Source organism: Diabrotica virgifera, chromosome 5 (assembly GCF_917563875.1).
Source record: "Diabrotica virgifera virgifera chromosome 5, PGI_DIABVI_V3a".
Classification (NCBI taxonomy): Eukaryota; Metazoa; Arthropoda; class Insecta; order Coleoptera; family Chrysomelidae; genus Diabrotica; species Diabrotica virgifera.
The window spans coordinates 77,384,537-77,400,328 of NC_065447.1; the positions used below are offsets into that span (position 1 = coordinate 77,384,537).

At 33.3% G+C, this 15,792-nt stretch overlaps 2 protein-coding genes across 3 annotated transcripts in view; one reads left to right on the top strand and one right to left on the bottom strand.

The window, feature by feature from the left end:
- Window positions 1-15,792, top strand: part of LOC114337621 (probable JmjC domain-containing histone demethylation protein 2C) — a 1,249,253-nt gene that overhangs the window by 487,090 nt on the left and 746,371 nt on the right. The window lies entirely within an intron of this gene.
- LOC126884239 (uncharacterized) lies at window positions 9,539-14,111 on the bottom strand. Of its 2 annotated transcripts, XR_007697901.1 has the most exons (3): window positions 13,754-14,111; window positions 10,077-13,693; window positions 9,539-10,017 (listed from the first exon to the last, which is right to left on the bottom strand). XR_007697901.1 is itself a non-coding variant. In XM_050650160.1 (2 exons), exon 2 carries the CDS (start codon window positions 13,541-13,543, stop codon window positions 11,096-11,098), a length of 2,448 nt encoding a protein of 815 aa, XP_050506117.1. In that variant the 5' UTR covers window positions 13,544-13,693; window positions 13,754-14,111; the 3' UTR covers window positions 9,539-11,095. The 2 variants fall into 2 exon arrangements, 1 of the variants encoding a protein (XP_050506117.1); XM_050650160.1 differs by having other exon boundaries at window positions 9,539-13,693.

The window sequence follows — 15,792 nt, forward strand, 5'->3', positions numbered from 1 at the left end:
ACTCAACCTCTTGTTATATGATTTTTCATTAGAAACAATAAACATATCTATCTATCTATCTATCTAACAGCAGAACATATACCTACTATGCAACTGCGTAGCAATGTTCTGCAAACGACTAAAATTCCTAGAAGAGGTCACTCTAGCGCCCTCTGACATAGCAAACAAGTCACCTAGGAGGATAATTAACTTCATCAGAAGTATTAGCATCCTAGAGTTTAACTAGATTAAGGTATGCACAAAAGATCTCTATAAGTCGAAGTGTGGAGAGGCTGCATGACCTTAACGACCTCACATAATCTAATCTGAGTCAGATCTCCAACATGATGGGCAGACCAAGTGAAGACTCTGGTGAGAAAATTCCTACATAAAGCCGTCCATTTCGCACATGATTGCAAGCTAACAATATTTAGTGTGTCACCGCGCCCTGACATCCCTCTACGATTAAGAATGCTAAGAGGCTACGTATTTAACACGCTATTATATGGTGTAGAGGCCTGGACTTTCAAACAAAACATCATTTAGGTCAGCTGTAAACAAGGTCAGGTCAGGATAGCCTTGATGATTTCCAATCTCCGATAGGAGTTGCACAAGAAGAAGAAGACGTCCTGACAAGGGCTCAAGAAACTAGGAGAAGGAAATGAAATCTCGTGATGAGAGTAACAACATCTTGGTTGAAGTAACTAACAAGCATTTACAATTAATTAGCTGCTTAAAAAGTGAAAATTATAACGCCAATAACAAAACATACAAAATAAAGAAGGAAAAAATTGTATCTAGTTTACAGTGAGAATTTATTAAGAAATGATTTTTTTGAAAATTGTCACCCTACTACTATAACATAATTTTGCACTAATGAATATACACGTAAAAAGATCATTTGTTGCTTGTGCTAAAAATTTATTCCTTAAATATTTTTTGTTTAGCTCTAGTTACGAAGCTAATTGCATCCTCGTTCGTTATAAATCCAGTTTGAAACTCATTTTTCCTCATTTTTCACTTGAAAATCCTTCTCTAAAAACAGTATATTACTGGAAAAATGTTTCCTGTAATAACGGCACTACGGCCAGACACTCGCGTTCAACTTAAAAGGCCAATTACCATAGAAGGCGCTGCGCGCTGTTTCTCGTCTATACTGTTTCAAGTTCCAAAGCGAGGCCTGATACATTAATATTCACACTTTAAAGCGATATTTTTCCTTTTTTGCGAAAATAAATTACCTCTCGTTAAGTTCCCGTTATTCGCAGTATTAGCTTCGTTCGTTTTGCTTTTGTCCATATACACAATTTGCTAATGAAACATCGGTGAAAGTGTAAGAGGAAATTTGCTTATTTTAGTGCTCGATTAACGATGCTATTCGGAGACTGGGTTAATAAAATTACAGGTGTAATTAGCGTTATAGGAAATTTAAATTGTTATAACATTTTTTTTATTTAAAAGTATTTTGCAATGTATTAAGTATTATCCCGATCAAAGAACAATCTGACCCAAAATAAATAAAGGAAGGATGACAATTTGGGAATAGGTAGTTGAAAGTGTCTATTATTATCTAAGAGAAAGTTTACAATTCTACATCCCCTCCATTTTACAAAAATGGAGGGAGATACCCCTCGGGGGTGAAAAATATACATTCAAAATAAGTCTGGAACTGGATAAAATGACTAATTCTAAGCAAATTTTCTTCTATAGAGTTTTTTCACTAAGTCAATACTTTTCGAGTTATTTGCGAGTGAATATGTTCATTTCAACAAAAAAAACAAACATGTTTTGGACGGTTTTTCGCAAATAACTCAAAAAGTGTGTACTCGTATTTTATCGAAAAAAATATTCGAATAGTTCGAGCCGATACGAGCCGGGTTCGGCTGGAATTTATTCCATATTTTACGGACACACTGTATATTGAAAATACATATTTGTAGTCTGAATTACTTATTCTCAAACAAAAGTATCAGTCGTAGTAGAAATAAATGAATTAGAAAAGGCATTAGAGTATTAGCTAAAATATTGACAAATAAGCTTGTTAAGGAAAGCTCGGCTCGTTTCAAAGCTCGGCTCGGCTCGAAAAAAATTTGATTCGGCTCGAAGTTCGGCTCGTCAAACGAGCCGAGCCGAGCCGTCTTGGCTCGTATGACGAGACGAGCTTCGAGCTCAAGCCGAGCTAAGCTCGAGCTTGTGACCATCCCTAGCACTTTTGTAGTTCCTTTTCCGCTAAAAATTTCTTTCTATACATGATTTTCTGAAACAAATAAAATATTAAAAGATCGTCCTTTTATAATTGTACGCAACTGGAGACACCAAATTTTAGGGACGTTACGTTACTGTCACTACAAAAAATATATGACAATTTTTTTTTATAAATTATATAAAAACAAACAGTTGGACTTCTAGATGTATGAAAGATGTAAAGGAATTAAAAATGGGAAGGAAGTTTTGAATACAATTAAAATAAAACAATTGCAGTATCTGGACTATGTTATGAAAGGAGAGGGATATTTGTTGCTGCAGATCAGAATACAGGGAAATATACCTACTGCGCAGAATAATAGTAGAAACACGACGTATATCCTGACCAAATAATTTGAGAGAATGGTACAACTGTAACTCTGCTGAGCTGTTTAGAGCAGTAGTATCAAAGGTAAAGATAGCCGTAATAATGGCCAACTTTCAAAGGAGACGACAGATGAAGAAGATACTAAATATACTACAAACTAAATACAGTGCAACCTCGATAAGTCGTAATAATCGGGACCGCGGCCGATCCGGGTTATCGAAAATCCGGGTTAGTCGGAGAATATGGTAAAAATTTATAAAATACGGTATACATACTTACAGATAAACTCCATTAATTGCAAATAAAGGAAGTACATCTAAATTACGTACAGTTGTATACCTACAGTATTGTTTATTTCTTGGTAAAAACTCAGTCAAAGTGAAAAAATGTTTGTTTTGTCTGATGAAAATCGGTCCGGATTAGCCGGACTTCCGGCTTATTGTAGGACGACTTATTGGGGTTCCGCTGTAGTTACTAAAAGAATCCCCATATAACACATATTATATGATACATAATCTAATAAATAAAGCTAGTATACATCTTGCCAGAATTTTTTAGAATAGTCTTTTTTGAGAACGATTTCCGGAGTGGAAATCGAAGTGTCAAACCTTATTTGTAGTGATGAGCAAAACAAGAACAAGACCAAGACCAGGCTAGTCTTGGTCTTGGTCTTGTTCTTGCAAGCTTGGTCTTGGTCTTGGTCTTGCAGCTAAAAGGCAGTCTTGGTCTTGCACTAGCCGGTCTTGTTCTTGGTCTTGGTCTTGCTGCAAGAGTCTTGCTGGTCTTGCTTTTTTGGTAGTAATAATTTGAACCAAACAATTTCGAATAAAATGTACATTGAAATAAATAAAGATGTGAAGAATGAAACTATATTTTTTGCTTTAAAATTTTAACAGAATGTAGAATGTAGTTTCAAACGGATACCAATTTTAACATTATACATTTACCTAATGACCTAATTATTTCTCTCTATATAAGAGATTAGAGTATATTTTTATAATGGTAATGTTTATCAGTAGGAAAAACCTGCATTTACAACCCTTGTTGCAATTGCCGACCTTCGGTTGTGTCACGTTGTGTTTTGCATGCTGTCGATATCTGCCGCCTGCCTTCAGACCACGTCTTGAGTCTGGATTATTGTTTATTGCCCCTGTATTTTAATAAAATGTTAAAGAAAAAGAGCTTTTTAAAGGTGCCACAAATGGTCGGGGACCTTCAATTCACGGATTTTACAAAAAGGGATAAACGGTTTATAGTTGTTAACAGATAATGATCTGCTCCTTTCACTCGAACACTGTAGTATTTATCCTACGAGGGTCAAATTGAAGAACATAAATTAAATTTTTTTAAGAGAGCACAAAAATCAAATATTTTTTACTCTATTTAATATAATTAACTTTTTTTATAAACTAACTTAAACATACTTTTTAGTAGTTTATAGTTACCATACCTATTTAGTATACCTATATAGTTTAGTAGTTACCATACCTATTTATAGACCTAATACTATAACATAATAACTAAACCTAACGCTTAATTCTGTAATTTGTTATCTTGCAGTTCTTTAATTTTATTTAAACTACATTGCTCTCGTAACACGAGTTATTCGCACTTTTTATTTTCACATATTTTTGGATTGAATACCCATTATGACATTTAAAAAGTTGAAAATATTCGGATGTGGGTAGTAAAAACTAGAATTTAAAACACACTGAAATGATGCGCATGCATTTCAAGTGCGGCACATACTATTTGTACTACTGGCCCTTTGTGGGGAAAACCTAGATTCTTCCAAATAATTTTCAACTATGAAATCAGTAAAATTCTTTACACGTTTGTCATCCGGGATTTTCACAAATAATTCAACTTCCAACTTTCGTTGATTGTAAAAAATTAATCCAAAAATTAATTTTAAAAATTTCCCAGTATAAAAATTTTTGTCATTATATTCAGAAACTGAACCTAAGCTTTGGATTTTGCGATACCAAGCTTGACACATCACAATCGACAACCAGTTATTTTTTATTCAGGCCACAATGCTTTCACAGCATTGTGAATCCCTTTTCAAAATCTATTATGAAATTTTTTGTATTCATTTTAAATTTAACGACCTACATTTTTCCTCGATTATGCGAAAAGAATTGAAATAAGTGTCAGTAGTTTTATTAGACAAAAAAGCGAAAACTACTGGCACATAAAAACCGTTTTTAATTGCATTTTTTTTTTAAATGGATTACCCTATCAATAATTACATTTTTTTGTCTTACAAGTAATTTCAATTGTCGTTGAACTGTCGCCGTTTGAAAACTTGCCTTCTGGACACTTTGAAGGTTGAGAAAATGCAAACCGTTTGACTTAATCAAAACGACATAAAAATATAACCAAAATATTATGTATTTTAAAAATTCGATATTGTTTAAGGTTTCTTACAATGTCAGTATATATTATTGAACTAAAAAAATAAAGTTAAATAATAAAAACCAATTTTTCTCAAAAAAGTGCAAGAGTCTTGCAGGTTGGTCTTGGTCTTGCGTGGTCTTGCAAGGTTCGGTCTTGGTCTTGGTCTTGTTCTTGCAAGCTTGGTCTTGGTCTTGGTCTTGCAACCAAAAGGCTGCAAGACCAAGACCAAGACCTCAAGACCAAGACCAGTCTCGCTCATCACTACTTATTTGATTAAAAGTGTAATTTTCAGTACACCAATAATTTGTGATTGAATCACATATAAAGATAATACTTGTACCAACATGTACCACAATGTACCAACAAACACATTGCACATTCCCTTATATGCACATTATTACTTTATTTTTGTCATTATTTCTGTATTATGTCACTTAATAGCTGTTCGAGTTCACCTTTTAAAGTTGTATACTTTAGATTCTTTAAAACCTTGGCTTGGTGGCAACATTTGATACTAAAAGTAGAATGTATACAGTGTAAAATTACAAAAATAGTTTCATTTCGCCGCTTTAAAATTCCACAAACAAAAGTAACCGTAAAAAGAAGTGCACGTATTTATTCTAGTCAGTCCCTTTTGCCTCATAACACTCCGGAACACATCGCAAATAAATCAACTAATAAAAGCTTCCGTAACTTTGACCCAGATCTCCGTGAAAAGCCGGGAAAACCGGGCAGAAACTTTCCTTCATTCTGGCAGTGCTCTCCAAAATATCATTTTATCACCAGAGTCGGACTTTTTAAACTTTTCCTGTAGTAAAGCAATTTGTTAAAAAATCCTCGATGATCCTAGTAGGCTATTGATTATGTATTTTAAAAAGGAACTACAACGTTAACGGGGTTTTATTGTTTCATATTAGTCATTGGACCTCTAAATATGAAAAAACCGCGGAGTGCTACCATTTAAAGAGGTGCGTTTTTGAGAAAGAGGTGAATTAGTCCCTAGGCACAGGGCGAATTAGGGTGAGTTCTATACACTTTTGGTGCAAACACGTCTACATGAAAATTGTTCCAGGTTAAATTTACTGTCGAAATATCACATTTGAAAGTCAAAAATATTTTTTTTTACAAAAATGTATTCAAAAGAAAAGCAAGCGAGTGACACTTTGACACTTTTAATTTCACGAGCCGAAGGCGAGTGAAATTATGTCAAAGTGTCACGAGGGCAAAAATTATATATTAATTTTAGAGATCGAGTGCAATTTGTTGCGATTATTCCATGAACAAAACTGTTCAAAACCAAAAAATTTTATTGTAATTTAGTTATGTAAGTACAAATTATGCGCAATACAAGGTGTTGCTTCCTGTTAACACCTCTAGCCACTCCTACTCAATTCCTATCCTTACCTCCGAGAAGTGTGATCCGGATCACGCGGGTGAACCCCGGTAAACCTGAGCAACCCTGCTGGAGACTGGGTATCCAACCCCAGTGGAAGGTGGGGTCAGAGCTGACGAGGAAGGGAGAAATGGTTCTCCGAAAAGGGGGTTGGGCAGTGGGTTAACACCCCCCTCCCGTAAAAAATTTTTACGTTACGGAAAATTCACAACAATCAGCTGGACGGTCTTTTTGTCGACGACTTGGCAAACGAAATAAGGCTAATGATATTGGATTATTTACTTGGAACGTTCGTGCGCTTTATAGCGCAGGGAAGCTAAGATGTCTATTAAAAACGCTAAATGAATACTCAGCAGACATCATAGCACTACAAGAAGTTAGGTGGACAGGTAGTGGCAGCCTGGAGAAAAAGGACTACGCTCTCTACTACAGCGGGCATGAAAGCAATCACACTTTTGGCGTAGGGTTCATACTAAACAAACGTGTAAAATCAACGGTCATAGCTTGCGACCCAGTAAGCCCAAGAATATGTAGATTGCGAATAAGGGGCAGGTTTTTTAACTACAGCATTATCAATGTTCATGCTCCAACTGAAGACAAAGAAGACGAGGAGAAAGACCTATTTTATGAGAAAGTGAAAAGCACTTATAGGAAATGTCAGGACAATGACATAAAAATTATTATCGGCGATCTTAATGCTAAAGTTGGTCAAGAAACAATCTACAGACCAACTATTGGCGAACATAGTCTCCATACGGTCAGTAACCAAGATGGTTTACGACTGATTGAACTCGCGGCATCGTTAGGAATGGTGGTAGTAAGTAAGTGCTTTCCACACAAAAACATCCACAAAGCCACGTGGCAATCTCCAGACGGCCAGACCAAGAATCAAATTGATCACGTACTTATAGATAGTCGACATTTCTCTGATGTACTGGACGTAAGAGCATGTAGAGGTGCTAATATAGACTCCGACCACTACCTTATAAAATCAAAGCTCAGAGCACGCATATCTAACGCAAAAAAAGGTCGCAGCACAAAATCCACAAAATATAATACTGAGGTGCTAAAATCTGAAACTGTTAGAGCTAATTACATGAAAATCTTAGACGAAACATTACCAAACATCGGTGAAAATTTAAGTATAAGAGAGCATTGGACTAAATGTAAAGAAGCCATGCACACAGCGGCTGACACTGTATTAAAACCTATCAAGACCAGAAAAAATGAGGATTGGTTCGACGAAGAGTGTAGACATATTAACCAACAAAAAAAATGAAGCATATAAGAGACTCCAGCAGCGCAGAACGAGATCAACTCTCGAAGATTATGAAAATCTTAGAAGGGAAGAAAAGAGAATGTTCAGAAGAAAAAAGAAAGAACAATACGAACATGCTTTAAACGAAATTGTTAACTACCACAATGGAAAAGACATACGAAAATTCTACCAACAGATAAATAGCTGCAGAAAAGACTTCAAACCCAGAATAATAGCCTGTAAAGATAGGGACGGCTACGGCTCTATAATTAGTAACAAGGAACATATATTAAACAGATGGGCGCAACATTTTGAAGAACTGCTTAGTGGCAATTATGAAGATGGCGAGATGGAGGATCCCATGCTTCAAATTAATGAAGATGATCGGCAGCCACTCCCCACCGAAGAAGAAATTAGAGAAGCCATCTTAACACTTAAAAATAACAAAGCCCCCGGTTCGGATAATCTCCCTGCTGAACTCTTCAAAAACGGCGGCGACACCCTCTTGAAACACATGCATAAACTGATAACTGCAATTTAGCAACAGAAAGAAACACCCACAGACTGGAAGTTGGGTGTACTGTGTCCTCTACACAAAAAGGGAGACATGATGGTGTGTGATAATTATAGAGGCGTCACTCTACTCAATATGGCATATAAAGTGTTATCCAACGTATTGTACAAAAGACTTCTCCCCTACGCTGAAGAAATAGTAGGGGGATATCAGTGCGGTTTCCGTCCTAATAAATCAACAACGGACCAGATATTTACAGTGAGGCAGATCCTTGAAAAAACCCTAGAGTTCGGCGTCGACACCCACCACATATTCGTGGACTTCAAAGCCGCATACAACTCAGTTAATAGAGGTAAACTTCTACTTGCTATGGTAGAATTTAAAATACCGCTTCATCTTGTCCAATTAACTGAACTTACGCTCACAGGAGCAGAGAGCGTAGTAAAGCTCCAGAACGATTTCTCAAGACCATTCCATTGCAAAAATGGACTAAGACTAAGATGGACTATCGTGTCTCTTATTTAACCTGGCATTATAGTGCAGTCACTGAAGGTTTTCACCTCCGATTTCGTTGAACCTCCATCGATTTTGATGAAAATTGGTGAGTAATTAGAGGATACCTCAAGAAACAAAGGTGACATGATGCCATCTTGCGCTTTTACCCTGGGGGTGGATGCCACCCCTTCTCGTGGGTGAAAATTATTTTATTAAAAATAATTCCTAAATCGATAGAGGGACAAATTATAAGCAAAATTTGTTATATAAAGTTATTAAAATAAATCAACACTTTTTGAGTTTATTTTATTTTTATTTTTATTTTTTCGTAAAAAAAATGCATGTTTTAAATCGGTTTTTCACGTATAAATCAAAAAATATAAGCTTTTACAAAAAAGTTATTATTACTGAAATTAAAGATAATAAAAAATTGAATACATTCCCCACATAAAGAACTAAACTAATGTTAGTTCAAAGTGAGTTATTGGCAACTGAATGTGTATTTTTTTCGACGAGTATTCAAATCTAAGAATTCAAGCTTAAATAACGGGAAAACGATGCAATGTATAAAATATCCCTGCTAAACATTTGCCAAAGTACTTCGGAATACCTATCAAATGAGCTTCAGAACAAGGTAATAGCGTCAAAATTAAGCAAGTTATAATGAAAATAAATGAACCGTTTCGAATTTTTTAGGAAAAAGTGAAAAATAAAACATACGCCATTTACACAAAAATTAAAATTTATAGTAATCCTTACAAGAACTTCTTTAGATTAGCATAAGTATTGTTTTCGATAATTTTTACCGGTTTAGAATGCATATTTTTGAAAAAAAGATATAATTTAAAAAAAACCTAATTTTTAAAATTATTGAAATTATCATATTCTTTTGATAATAACTCCAAAAATACTCAATATACGTAAAAAATTATATATAACCAAATTTTATATTTTTCTGTGCCAAATATTTTACCTGTCTTACTATTTCTATAGCGTAAAAAATAACCGAGATAGAAACGTTTAAATCTTAAATTTTGCTGTGGGAACCATGCAACCGGGGTCATTTAACCTTTTATTTTTAAAAAAGTAAGGGGTTTAAAAGATTATGTTCAATGTGCTTAAATAGCACTTGAAATTAAGTTTCAAACAGTTTTTATATGAACCTGATATCGTAAACAAGAACGGAGTTATTAAAAAAAACAATACCATTTTTTGGAAAAATTGTTAAAAGATAAATTTTGAAAATATTTTGGAGAATAAATTTTAACGCCATCAACATGTTCGGGGGCTCATTTAATAGATATTTTTAATAAGGGAAAATGAAAATGTAGTATGTCAAAGTGTGTAAATAATTTTATTTCCTTAGCTGAGCGCTTTCGACATAAACGTCATCATCGGAGCTAATGCTAAAATAAAAAAAGAGATCTTGTAAGAACAAGAAGTACAAAACTCTTTTTTTACTTACGTCAAATACTAAAAAAGTACCGCTACATAGAGGTGTAAAAAAGTGCATCTTAGGAATGTACATTTGATTTTTAAATTTTGAATGCTAACTTAGTCCTCCGTACAACAGCAAACAGCAAAAAACAGAAAGAAACGGCCACATACACGTTGCACAAAAAACATATAAACTTTTTCATGGTCCGGGTGTCGATATCACCCGTCCATCCTTGGCCTAGTAACAACAGCTGACTGACAAGGTCGGATATTCAAATCTGCTTTTATCTGTTCTGCGTTGACGTTGACAGCTGACGTTGAAACATGAATATTTTAAACATATTGAAAGGAAAATTGAAAAATTTTTTTACAATGAAATTGATAAGGAAATGTACCTTAGATGTTTGTACTAATCAACTATTAAATTAATTGATGACATGCTTGATTTTGAGACTAATAGGCCCAACTTACATACACTGTGTTAAGTTAAAAAATTAAATTAAAAAACAAAAAAAATTATTAAACAGAAAGTAATGAGAAAGATCAATTTTGATTGTGAATTCTCAAATTCAATATTCAGAAGATGTTAGCTTGTTGAAGTTAAAGATTGAGATAATATTATATTGTTGTTATTTATCATCTTTTTGTCATTTATGTAAGTCATTGCAATGACCTTGACTTGGTGTATTGATATTTTATTAAGTTGAAAACCTAATGTTTATGTAGAAATATTAAATGATTTTATTAACTGCTATGATCTTAAAATGGGTATATTCAGTGTCTATTGTTGTAAGACGTTGATGACAAAATAGAAGGATATAGTGTTCGGTGGAATTCAATTTTTAACAAAATAGTTTCGAACACTTTTGTTGTTAGGTGTTTTATTTCTAAGGCTCTCATTACTTGTTGGTAGAATCTGTATTAATAATGTATATATAAATCTGACCAATAGTCAAATGTTTTCCTTTTTTTTATATAAAGTTATAAAATTAAATTTTGAATAAAAATACAATAGTTTTTATATACATAAAAGATTGCAAGAGGTCACTACTCAACTGTCTCCCACAGATACTTGAAGAGAGGTTTATAATTACAATTTAAATTGATCTGAGTATTAACACAAAAATCAGGATTAGACTTCATCTCTCTAGAAATCTCCAGGTCCTCCAACAAATTCATTAATCTATAGTTTTTAGATGGGATGTTATGCAAAATTTGGCTGTCTTTAGTAGGAGAGAAGGAATGATTGGTAGATTTAACATGATAGCCAAAGTTTGATTTTTCTGGAGTTCTGACATGCTCCTTGATTCTCTGAGAAAGGGTTCTCATTGTCCTTCCTACATAGGTGGTACTACACTCACCACATGATAGTTTGTATATGCCACTCTTATTTAATTTATCTAATTTGTCTTTGGTTTTACTAAACAGTGATTTGATTGAATTTTTAGTTTTAAATGAAATTTTGAGGTTCTCAACTTTATTTGATATTACACTTGACAGTTTATCTGAAATTGGTCCCAAATAGGAAATAGATCTGTAAATGCAGTTTTTGGAAGTGTGTTCTTCTGTGTTAAAGGCTTGATTTAATTTTATTTTGAGCAATTTCTTTCTTATAATGTTGTCTATTATCAAAGGAGAGTAACCATTGTTGACTGCTAACTGTTTTAGTATAGAAACCTCATTATTGTAGTTGTCTTTGGACATAGGGATGTTCAACAGTCTATGTACGTAACAGTGAAAAGCTGACATTTTTTGTTGGTATGGATGATTAGATGAATTTGGGATGATGTGGTCAGTTTGTGTAGGTTTTCGGAAGATTGAGAATTCTAGTTTAGAAGGTGTCTTTTCAATAGTTAGATCTAGAAAGTTAATACTGTTGTTGATTTCAGTCTCTAGTGTAAATTTGATGGATGGGTGTAGACCATTGATCAAAGATAGGATGTGATTGGGTGTTTTGGTGGGACCTTCAATGAATGCTAAAATGTCATCTACATATCTGTGCCATAGAATAATTTCAGGACGTGACTGAACGAACTTAGTTTCAAGTGAATCTAGGAAAAGATCAGCTAGCAAAGGAGAGAGTGGATTTCCCATGGCTAACCCTTCTGGTTGTCTGTATAGTTTGTTGTTAAATATAAAAAAATCTTGAGACAGGCAAAATTGTAACAGAGATGTGATGTGAAGGATTTTTTGAGGATCTATGTTGTTGGATAATAATAAATCACTAATAATGGGTATGGTTTCTTGTCTTGGAACATTTGTAAAGAGATTTGTCACATCGAAGGAGACCATAATGAAGTTGGATGGCAAAGGTATGGAAGACAGTTTAGAGACTAACTCTTGGGTGTTTTTAACTGTATACTTAGGAGAATAGTTAATAAGATCGTTCAGTAGTTTGTTTACAAACTGTGCCAGGTTTGACAAAGGAGTATTAACAAAGCTGACAACGGGTCTAATTGGGAAATTTAATTTATGGATTTTTGGAAGTCCATATAGCCGTGGTGTTAGAGGATTACTGATAATAAATGACTTGGGCTTAGTTTGAAGATGTTCAAAGAAGGTTGAGTGATTAGATAAAATAGCTTTTAAATCAGTGTTTAACTTATTCATTGGACTTTTGTTGAGTGGTATAAATGCGTTGTCTGATAGAAAATTTTCAACCTTATTTACATAGTCTTTATTGTACATTATTATTAGGCAATTCCCCTTGTCTGCTTTAGTTATTGTGAGTTCATGTGTTCTTATTTTTTGAGCAATCGACTTAATAATTTTTGTTTGTGAGTGATAGGTAGAAATCAATTTTTTGTTGTTAGTGTATCTATGATATTGTTGATTCAATTGAAAAAGACATGCTGTTTTTATGTTATTTTTGACTGATATTGAAATATCTAAACTATTTATAATGCTATCTATCTCTACACATAACAGTTCAATGTTGTTAGTATCTGGTTTTGATTGTGTGCTGAATTTTAAACCCTTGCTCAGAAAATCAAGTTCTTCATTATTAAAGTTGCAATTTGATAAGTTTTTCACCCTGGTATGAAATTTATGAGAAGAAAAGTGACTCACCTGATTCCTGCTGTTATTGTTATAGTTATTAGGATATTTGTTACCTGAACGTTCAGCTTTTAAATAATTAAGTTTCTTGTTAATTTTATCAAACTTGACCTGTTTTATTAGTGCTAATTCTTCATGGTGTTCTTGAAGCATCTGCTGAAAAACTAGAAAAGGAGTGACCTCTACAATCTTGTCATACAGAATTTTAAGTTCAATGTCAAAGGAGTTAATTTTAGCATAATGAATACATATTTGTTTCTTGAGTAGTTTTCTCTCTATTTCAGACTTTAATTTAATAGGAATGTTCTTAGATGTTTTAAGTGATGCAAACTTCGGAGTTAGATGAAAATTGAGGCACTGATGTATGAACCAAATGTCAATATAACGTAGTTCCCTCTTAGTAGACAGTCTAAGGTACTTTTCGGTGTCCACTACCATACTGTAGTATAAAAATAGTTGAAAGACTGATAAGTTTGTACACACTTGAATGAATAAGGGAAAATGAAAATGTAGTATGTCAAAGTGTGTAAATAATTTTATTTCCTTAGCTGAGCGCTTTCGACATAAACGTCATCATCGGAGCTAATGCTAAAATAAAAAAAGAGATCTTGTAAGAACAAGAAGTACAAAACTCTTTTTTTTACTTACGTCAAATACTAAAAAAGTACCGCTACATAGAGGTGTAAAAAAGTGCATCTTAGGAATGTACATTTGATTTTTAAATTTTGAATGCTAACTTAGTCCTCCGTACAACAGCAAACAGCAAAAAACAGAAAGAAACGGCCACATACACGTTGCACAAAAAACATATAAACTTTTTTCATGGTCCGGGTGTCGATATCACCCGTCCATCCTTGGCCTAGTAACAACAGCTGACTGACAAGGTCGGATATTCAAATCTGCTTTTATCTGTTCTGCGTTGACGTTGACAGCTGACGTTGAAACATGAATATTTTAAACATATTGAAAGGAAAATTGAAAAATTTTTTTACAATGAAATTGATAAGGAAATGTACCTTAGATGTTTGTACTAATCAACTATTAAATTAATTGATGGCATGCTTGATTTTGAGACTAATTGGCCCAACTTACATACACTGTGTTAAGTTAAAAAATTAAATTAAAAAACAAAAAAAATTATTAAACAGAAAGTAATGAGAAAGATCAATTTTGATTGTGAATTCTCAAATTCAATATTCAGAAGATGTTAGCTTGTTGAAGTTAAAGATTGAGATAATATTATATTGTTGTTATTTATCATCTTTTTGTCATTTATGTAAGTCATTGCAATGACCTTGACTTGGTGTATTGATATTTTATTAAGTTGAAAACCTAATGTTTATGTAGAAATATTAAATGATTTTATTAACTGCTATGATCTTAAAATGGGTATATTCAGTGTCTATTGTTGTAAGACGTTGATGACAAAATAGAAGGATATAGTGTTCGGTGGAATTCAATTTTTAACAAAATAGTTTCGAACACTTTTGTTGTTAGGTGTTTTATTTCTAAGGCTCTCATTACTTGTTGGTAGAATCTGTATTAATAATGTATATATAAATCTGACCAATAGTCAAATGTTTTCCTTTTTTTTTATATAAAGTTATAAAATTAAATTTTGAATAAAAATACAATAGTTTTTATATACATAAAAGATTGCAAGAGGTCACTACTCAACTGTCTCCCACAGATACTTGAAGAGAGGTTTATAATTACAATTTAAATTGATCTGAGTATTAACACAAAAATCAGGATTAGACTTCATCTCTCTAGAAATCTCCAGGTCCTCCAACAAATTCATTAATCTATAGTTTTTAGATGGGATGTTATGCAAAATTTGGCTGTCTTTAGTAGGAGAGAAGGAATGATTGGTAGATTTAACATGATAGCCAAAGTTTGATTTTTCTGGAGTTCTGACATGCTCCTTGATTCTCTGAGAAAGGGTTCTCATTGTCCTTCCTACATAGGTGGTACTACACTCACCACATGATAGTTTGTATATGCCACTCTTATTTAATTTATCTAATTTGTCTTTGGTTTTACTAAACAGTGATTTGATTGAATTTTTAGTTTTAAATGAAATTTTGAGGTTCTCAACTTTATTTGATATTACACTTGACAGTTTATCTGAAATTGGTCCCAAATAGGAAATAGATCTGTAAATGCAGTTTTTGGAAGTGTGTTCTTCTGTGTTAAAGGCTTGATTTAATTTTATTTTGAGCAATTTCTTTCTTATAATGTTGTCTATTATCAAAGGAGAGTAACCATTGTTGACTGCTAACTGTTTTAGTATAGAAACCTCATTATTGTAGTTGTCTTTGGACATAGGGATGTTCAACAGTCTATGTACGTAACAGTGAAAAGCTGACATTTTTTGTTGGTATGGATGATTAGATGAATTTGGGATGATGTGGTCAGTTTGTGTAGGTTTTCGGAAGATTGAGAATTCTAGTTTAGAAGGTGTCTTTTCAATAGTTAGATCTAGAAAGTTAATACTGTTGTTGATTTCAGTTTAGTAAAGTTCAGTGATCACTGTTTAGTAAAACCAAAGACAAATTAGATAAATTAAATAAGAGTGGCATATACAAACTATCATGTGGTGAGTGTAGTACCACCTATGTAGGAAGGACAATGAGAACCCTTTCTCAGAGAATCAAGGAGCATGTCAGAACTCCAGAAAAATCAAA